Source organism: Podarcis raffonei, chromosome 10, assembly GCF_027172205.1.
Source record: "Podarcis raffonei isolate rPodRaf1 chromosome 10, rPodRaf1.pri, whole genome shotgun sequence".
Taxonomy (NCBI): Eukaryota; Metazoa; Chordata; class Lepidosauria; order Squamata; family Lacertidae; genus Podarcis; species Podarcis raffonei.
The window spans coordinates 16289056-16297669 of record NC_070611.1 but is presented as its reverse complement, the minus strand read 5'-3'; the positions used below and the strand labels follow the sequence as shown (position 1 = coordinate 16297669).

Here is an 8614-nt window from a genome sequence, read left to right as displayed (position 1 = left end):
ATGCCACTTTCCCAAGGATCTGGGTAAACATTGGGTCCAGAAGAATTAATCTGAGCCTTGAAAAACACATAGACCATGAGCATTTTTACTGGGTATAGTAGGGGAAGGGGACGCAGGTGGCGCTGTGGGTTAAACCACAGAGCCTAGGACTTGCCGACCGTTGCTCGGTCCCTGCTCCTGCCAACCTAGCAGTTCGAAAGCACGTCAAAGTGCAAGTAGATAAATAGGTACCGCTCTGGCAGGAAGGTAAACGGTGTTTCCGTGCGCTGCTCTGGTTCGCCAGAAGCGGCTTAGTCCTGCTGGCCACATGACCCAGAAGCTGTATGCCGGCTCCCTCGGCCAATAAAGCGAGATGAGTGCCACAACCCCAGAGTTGGCCACGACTGGACCTAATGATCAGGGGTCCCTTTACCTTTATAGCAGGGGAAGAGAATCCAAAGGGAGATAAAAAAACAACTGTTTTTGTATCCAACAACTGCAGCAAGAATTTCTTTAGCCTCAAAATGGAAGCAACAAGAAGTCCCAATGAAAGAAGAGTGACAGACGAAAACGATGGACTTTGAGGAACTGGCGAAGCTGACGGGAAACATCCAAAACCAGCGTAATCAAGCACTCCAAAAAAATTGGAGTAAATTTATACAATACTTGAAGGAGCCTTGTAAGCAATTAACAACACTAGCAGGGTTGTAAAAAAAGACTTGTAATGTTAAACGTTCTTTCCCAGTTTAGATTTATTGAAAAACTGTGACATTTTGAAGGAGTGAAACGTAAATTGGAAAATGTATAAATGCTTTGAGATGAAAGGTTAACTTTGAAAACCATGAGGCGGGAGGGAGGGAAGTAAGTCGCAGGCTCTCAAGAGCTAAAGAAGTAAAATGGATAATGATGATGTGTCTAAATATTATAAAGCGGAAAATTCAATAAAAATTAATAACCAAAACTGAAAAGCACATAGAGGTGAAAAAGGAAGAGGGAAAGAGCATCATTGTTTCAACTTCCTCCCTCAGCTCTATGTGCTTTTCAAGGGGGAGAAAGGTTAACCCCATCCCAAGGACCAAAGAAGCAGCGAGAGGAGGGGCAGGAACTTCACAGGAGCCAGGGGAATCCCTTAAGGGTGTCATGATCCATGTGGTAGTTTATTTGCTGCTTGCTAAAATGCTTCTCAAACACCTGGAAGTCTACACTTATGCTTCATGGAGTCTTTCCAGCTGGAATGTCGACCTCTTTACAGTGGACGCTCGGGTTGCAAAAGTGATTCGTGCGGAAGGCACAACCCGCAGTGTTCACAACCCACAGCGCCGCATCTGCGCACACACGGGCTGCAATTTGGCACTTATGCGCATGTGCAAAGCACAATTTAGTGTTTCTGCACATGCGCCGAAACCCAGAAGTAACCCGTTCCAGTACTTCTAGGTTCGGCGCGGTGCGCAACCCAAAAACGTGCAACCTGAAGTGTCTGTAACCCGAGGTATGACTGTATTTAGGGAGAAATGTCGCCTCCTGGATTGCTATCGAAACGATGTACAACATGCAGTGCGGGTTTTGTTCCTGTAGACCTGGACGATCAAGGGAAGTAAGAGGTTTGAAACCAAAATCTGAGTTTTAATCCCTTCTCAAGGAATTCAGGGTGATGCACACAGCTTCCCTCCCCCATCTCCATAACAACCTACAAGGTACATTGGCCGCTAGAGATTTTCAGCACCCAGCACCCTTCATACGAGTGCAGGGTGGGGAGTTTGGGAACCAGGTCTACTTACTCCTAATTTGGCACGCTAGCCAGTATCCCGCACTGGAGCACAAGCTGTAGATCAACGAATGCACAAAAACAAGAGTAATGATAGCATTTATTGGTTTCTGGAAGGGGAAAAAGGAGCTCTGCAGCTCATAGCCATTCCGCACAGTGGGTAGGATGAACGATGAACCGTACCGAGTGTGTGTGGGAAGTCACGTTTCTGAATTTCCCCCTATATAATAAAGTTTCGGCATGTAGTAAATTGGTACCTAGTGGGGAGGTCTCTGCTAAACCTTTCTCCCTCTTATATCAGTTTCATGTGCGGAAAACATCATGAATTCTGCCAACTTATTTTGCATAACAGAGAGGCTGAATGCTTGGATCAATCACGTGACCCTGATGCAATCTGGTCACAGAATTTTCCAGAATGTGCGAGTGTTTTGAGGCAAATAGTGCTATAGATGACTTACCCAATTCTTTTATACTGGCACGTTGAGATGTGTGCTTTTGTGCAAACATCAAAGCCAGACATATATAGAATCATTTGTGTGAAATCTTTAGTGCTTCAGACATTCCGCTTTTGTAGTTCTTTCTGGGAAGAGGAACTAAAAATAGACCAGAAGTCAATTCTGTGACAATTGTTGCTGTACCAAAGTTATGTGGAAACATAGGGAACATTAAAAAAAAAATCAGTAAAATAAGCTGTATAGTCAACCTGAAAATTCATGTGCTGTCAGCCTCATGTGACAAACTGATTTCTTTTTTTTATAAAGCAACAGAATAGCAGCAATGCTAAAAGGTAGTTATAACTAAGGCTTCTCTCCTAAGCCCATTTACCTGGGAGTGAACCCCATTTAAGTCAATGGGGCTTACTCAAAGGTAGGAATGGATCTGCCCACTTCAGTTCTCTTAGTTTCTTATTTTTCCAATCTAAAAGTCACATTTTTCAACAATTAGGAATCTTTTTTACAACCTCCGATGTCAGTGTCACCTGTAGTGAAAGGTATCTTCATTTTTTGTGCTTCTTCTGTAGCTACTGTCGCAGGAACCCCTCCCCCCAATCATTCAGTTTGTACAAACCCGACACACACAAACACACTCACACACGACACTTCTGTTATAAATTCATAGAAAATCAACCATACATCGGATCTGCACCGTTCCACTTTTATTTTACTCCATGAACGAAGGACTACAAAATGTGGAAGGTTTGATACAGGGCAGCCATAATCTCTTGCGTGTACCAACACGTCCACAGGAAACCTGCCCAGTTGGCATGCCAACCTTGATGGTCCTAGACAGAAGACTATCACACTCACAAAGGACCTGCATATGGGAATGGATTCAGCATGGACTGAAACAAAGGACAGTGATCAGCTCTTCCCTCTGGGGACAGGAAACTGCAAACTCCCTTTTGTCCTCTGGAAAGTACTCATGGGGAGGTGGAAAGGTAGAACCGGCCAGGTGACAAGACACTCAGGTTACCACCACAACTCCTCCCTCAACCCCTCCTCTTTGTGATGTGTCAATGATGTAGTCGTGATGTAGTTATGATGTAGTCTTGGGGGTGTAGCATGGGGGATTTGTAGCTAATAAAAGTTGGGGTCTTCTTTTGTTCAGGGCTTCCATCTTGTTCCACCTTGTGGCAGGTGGGAGTCCTGTTGCGACAGTCTTCAATAAAGACCAAGCCTACTGGCTGCTGTTTTGCTCTGGTATTCCTGGCTGGTGTCCTTGTCTTTTTGTCCAAGGGAACCCTCAGATTTCTCCGTTAACACTACTGGCACAACACATTCATGTCTGAGGCTATTTGAGTTTTTAAAAGCATCAAGGACGTGGGCACCACAAGCTACATTTCTTTCTCGCTATGAATTGTCAGGCTCACATGAAATGCCACTTCGTTTAATAAGATGACTTTGCTGGCCTTGTGCAGAGACTGTGCAATAATAAATGTTCCAAATTTCCCTTTGAAAAACTGCTTGTTGTTTCTAGGAAACATGCATGTGAAAAACATGGGAAGTGGGCGACAGTGATGCTCTGCAAAGGCTCAGCATTCATTTGATAGGGTTTGCTTTTGGTTGTTAATATGCAGCACCCAGCAGTTATCAGACCAGGCACTTTAGATAAGAGTACTTATTTTCCCAATAAACGCTCTCAGGATAATAGAGCAGTGTTCTAATGATAAGACAGTAGACACAAACCGTATTGAGAATATTTATTTGCTTTCAGTGCTATTTTTCAATAAATACGGGTGCCATATTGATTATCTGAGGTAAAACAAATGAAAAAACACTCAATGTAGACCCATAATTTGTGCAGTGTTTTCTACCGTTATACAGAAATGTCAAAATCCTCGATATCGGCTTAACATTGCTTTAATAAAAACTTCTCTCCTTAGAAATTGGTCAGTTATTGCGTGCTATGTTTTTCCTGTGTGCCTTTTGAAAACTACGCTAGGTATATTTCTAAGAAACTTGCACATCAAAGTTACAGGAAGAACCAGGCCATGAGGACGCACTTTGGGCCAAAAGCAAGGTAAAGATTGCTCGAAAATGACAGTATGTTTATTACTGCTTGTTTATTACCCTCATTAACGGATGGCCTGGAATAGCAACGTGCTTACAGGCACACCGTGTTATCTTCAAAGGTGCAACCCATCGATTTCAACAAAGCTGCACCAACATTTAAAGCTACTTGAGTGCTCTGCTACATTGGCCTTTTCTACGCTACTGCTTTACCACGGGTGAATATTGAACATGGGAGAGGCATAGCCAGAAGCTGACCTGCAGCATCTGTCCTGAATAAAAGCATCTGGGTGATCGGTTTGCTAACTCAGAAGGAAGGTGATACTTGCCAATGTTTCCCCCTTGCAGCCCTTGGCACACCCTGAAAATACGCCCCAGAGGATTGCAGGGCCCTCCAGAACAGCATGGAAGCTGGATTGGGGGAATTACAGAACATTATTTCCCTTCACCCACCCCCTATATTAGAAGGGGTACTGACAGGAAGAAAAGCCGTTCCATAAATGGAACAGCAGCGCTGGATTTCACCTAGTCCAGATGTTGAACTATAACTCACAGCATCTTGATAGGGGGCCACAGGTTGGCAAATCCAAGCTTATGTCATTTGCTAAACATGACTATGTTGTTAAACCATATTCCCCACCCCAGACCTGGTGTAACGGGACAGAACCTCATATTTTGCCATCAGAGCTAGTTTGCCCTCTTGTGCCACCTTGCCTTTGGCTGGCTCACACTTAACCCTGTTCAGACACCGCTTTCAGCCTGTATTATCTTCCACACAAAGGCCGAAATGTGTTGTCTAAGAGCTCTTCTATAGGCCGATTTATTTCTTGTCATGGCTGTGCATGAGGATTTTCTGCTGTCGCGCAGTTCCAGAGATTCTGGCCTCTTCTCTTTCTCTCCACCTCCAAAATATCCCATATCCTTTCGTAGCATCTGTTTCCATTCCAAGGGGAAAGCAGATCCTGTGAAAATGATGGAAGGAAGCAGCTCAAGGCTACTTTTGAAGACACTAAACAGCAATCAGTGTGTAGCAGTAGCAGATATCCATGAACGCTATGGGTATTCTCAACCAACATTTGCTGATTTGAGTCTGCTATTAATTTCCTTCTCTTCAAGAGGGATTGTGAATGCAGAGCATTCAACAAAAAGGAGCAGCTTTCTTCCCTATGTTAAATCAGTCTCTCTGGGCACACCAAACTAGCAAATGGTGGTGTGAGAAGCTAAGATCAGAACATGGTCCTATGTGGCACACTTCAGCTGTGTGAAACTTTTAACTGTCCTTGACTGGAATTCCTGCTGATGTTTCTAAAGACAGACTCAAATGTACAAAAAATACTGTGCGCTGAGCAATCCTTCCTTTCTGATCCGTGCCACTGCAGACAAGAATTTTAATATTTGAGTCACACCTGCTGCCATGTAGAAAAGAAGCCCTTCTGAAAGAAAACAGTGCAGACATTCCTCTCCCATGCATGCAAGCTTTCCACACACAGGCAATTTTTAAAAGCACGGAGAATCGTTCCAACTTGCAATCCTGCACCCACAATTTGAAGTGATGCAGTTGTGGAAGGTCTGTACCACATGGTATTTCCTGCACTTTTGAATCTGCCCTTATTCAGCCACAGTTCAAGCAGCAAAATGTTCAGACGCAAAACCATTACAAGCTGGATGAGTCAGTATTTTCTTGACCTGTGGTAAGCTGTAGCGTAGACAAGTCCTTTAAAAAGACTCAAGTAACCATCTGCTGAAACACCACACCATTGGAGAAATTAGCTCTTACTGGATATTTTTTTAGCAGCACTGGAATATCCTTCACATCAGTGAAGCACCTTAGAAAGTTTCTAACCTGGTTTTGCAGACGTCATTCTATGGACAAAAATAAGCAGCTCCAGGACAACCCTCCTCTCTCCGCTCTGCTAGAATAGAACATCTGACTCAACATTCACCCTCATTCACAAGAAAATAGACGTTAAAAAAATAAACTCTTTGTTTTCATCACCTCTCGCAACGCATATGAACGTACTAAAGGGCAGGACATAGCTCTTCGTTTCCTCATTCGTAAGTGCAGCAGGCTGGCCAGTTTCAGTTCTCTTTACACTGATGCTGGTGGAAGACCAATTGCCACTTAAGTGGCTGGCAGGGCCGGCCCAACTATTCGGCAGAGTGAGATGGATGCAGCTCTGTTTGCTATGTAGCCCGGCTTGCACCTGCTAAACTAGCCAGCTGCCCTCACAATATGGTGGAGGATGATGGCCTGTTGTTGCAGTATGCGGAATGCATGTGTGTGGTGAGCGCTCTTCTCCTTTGCCTCAGGCAGCAAAATTTTTAGGGCCAGCCCTGGTTGCCCAATACCCGTGAACCAAAATACAGCTTGCTTACAACCATGTCATTAAGAACACACACACCTGGCTGTGTTTTTGTTTTGTTTTGTTTCTTTGTACCTTAGAGACAAAACACGATGTTACTCCTGCCTTTTAAAATGGAAGAATAAATACCATACATATTATGTGCTTCATTACTTTACCGCAGGAGATGGGGGCCCTGTGACTCTCAAAATGCTCTTAAGACTCCGTCAGTCCTGGCCCAGGTGGCCAACAGTGAGGGATTATGGGAGTTGTGGCCCAGCATCATCTGAGGGGCTCCAGGTCTCTCTCCCCCCCCCCCCGCTTTACAGAGAGTGAGCTCAAGTACCAAGGCTATAAGTGCTTTGTTTAAGAAACACTGTGTGGCATGCGCTCAAGCACTTTAAATATTTGGATAGTGGTAGTAACCCACACAGAACTCATGAAGCTACAGCTAACGTCTTTGTGCTTTGTTTCTCGGTGTTCCAAGCATAGTATATAATTTGGTTGTTGTTATTACAGTGGTTATTATTATTACATTTTGCAAGCTATCGATAAGACACGATGACACTACCCTGAACGACCGATTTGGAGTATTGGTGAAACCAATGGTCTGCATTTCAGCACTCCATGCTCATGCAGTGGATGGCATTGGCAGGGCAGCATGGTTCACGTGAAAGTGGCACTGGGAGGTGGGCCATCCAGCTGTGATCAGTGTAAGCTGTGGACCGTCAATACTCTACAGAGTTCACCATTGCCAGTGGCTCATCAAACGTCGCCAACATGACTTGCTTTGTGGAAGGTCTGGAGATGATGTCTCCTGCCTCCGTGGGCGAGTGAATTCTATTGTCTAAAGACTCGTCTATAAGGTTTGACACCACTTCTTCTTCATGGTTTTCATACAACGTATTGATATGCAGAAGAGGGTGAGCGGCGTTACAGTTTAAGGCAGGCACTGGCTCTCCTGGGCTTATGTGGGGCAGAGTGACCTTTTTCGCAGCACCGGAAGTTGCTATGTGGTTGTGATTGCAGGTGAGAAAAGTCCCGGCGGCAGGCACAGTCCTGCATGTGTTGTGAGAGTAAAGGGTATCTTTCGTTGGAACGGAAGATCCTAAAAGAGAAACAAAACACTTTTTTAATCATTGCTCGCTTTTCATACACCCAACAGGATCAGTTCTAGCATTCATGTTTTGTGGGTTCGTCTCCATGAAAACAAGCAACTGGCGGAGACTACGTTCTCCATGGACTCTGATAGCTGGACAGAGTTTCTATAATAGGATCCTGTATCATCTTATGCCTCTCTGGGCTAGTTGACACATTAGCCTATCAAAGCCTCATTGTCCCTGTAGTGGCCACTGGTTTCAACAGCCACTACAGGTACCTGACCTGGAGAACCTTCTTCCAACCCTCAGAAGGACAGCAAGCAATACTCACCCATCCTCACCTAACTCACTTATTTTTTTTTTACTTGCCGAAGGTAAAAAGGAAGTTACCTGTTTTCCTTCCTTGTTCTTTCTAATATTTGCTGCTCTTGATTTCAGCTGGGAGGAGACAGAGCAAGGAAAACCAGCTGGCATCTGAGAGAACAAGGAAGAAGAACAACAACAGGGGCGGTGACTCTCTTTCTCCAAAGTCAGAAAAGGCAAGGATGCTATGGTAGTGAGCGCATGGTGACGCCTTGGGCACCTGGAGAGGCCGCCAGAAGCATGGAGATGCACAGGATGCTTCCTTAAGAGGCTAATGCATGAACAGTTCCTGAGAGACTATCAGCAGCTGCAGAAAGCCTAGCTGCCTAGAAAGCTATTTTAGACGCTGGTGGTGAGAACATTGCTCCAGATTCTAAGTAATTGTTAACGCAGAAGGTCTTTCAGAGAAACATACACAGAATTCTTTGAGGAGGGATCCGGAGGGGAAATGCCAAGATATTCACTGTCTGTCTTCTCCCACATGAAAACCAGAATATTCAGTTAGGATGCTTATCAGAGGCTGTTTTCTATACAGCCCTATCTTCCAAAGTGGGC

At 44.6% G+C, this 8614-nt stretch overlaps 1 protein-coding gene across 4 annotated transcripts in view; it reads right to left on the bottom strand.

The window, feature by feature from the left end:
* Positions 1 to 3929: 3929 nt before the first annotated feature.
* The window catches only part of PANX2 (pannexin 2), a 37752-nt gene continuing 33067 nt past the window's right edge, over positions 3930 to 8614 (bottom strand). For all 4 annotated transcript variants that reach the window (XM_053406305.1, XM_053406306.1, XM_053406307.1 and 1 more), the window contains one exon: positions 3930 to 7704. In XM_053406305.1, coding sequence (XP_053262280.1) covers positions 7325 to 7704 — 380 coding nt within the window. In that variant the 3' untranslated portion in view covers positions 3930 to 7324. The remainder of the gene's footprint in view (positions 7705 to 8614) is intronic.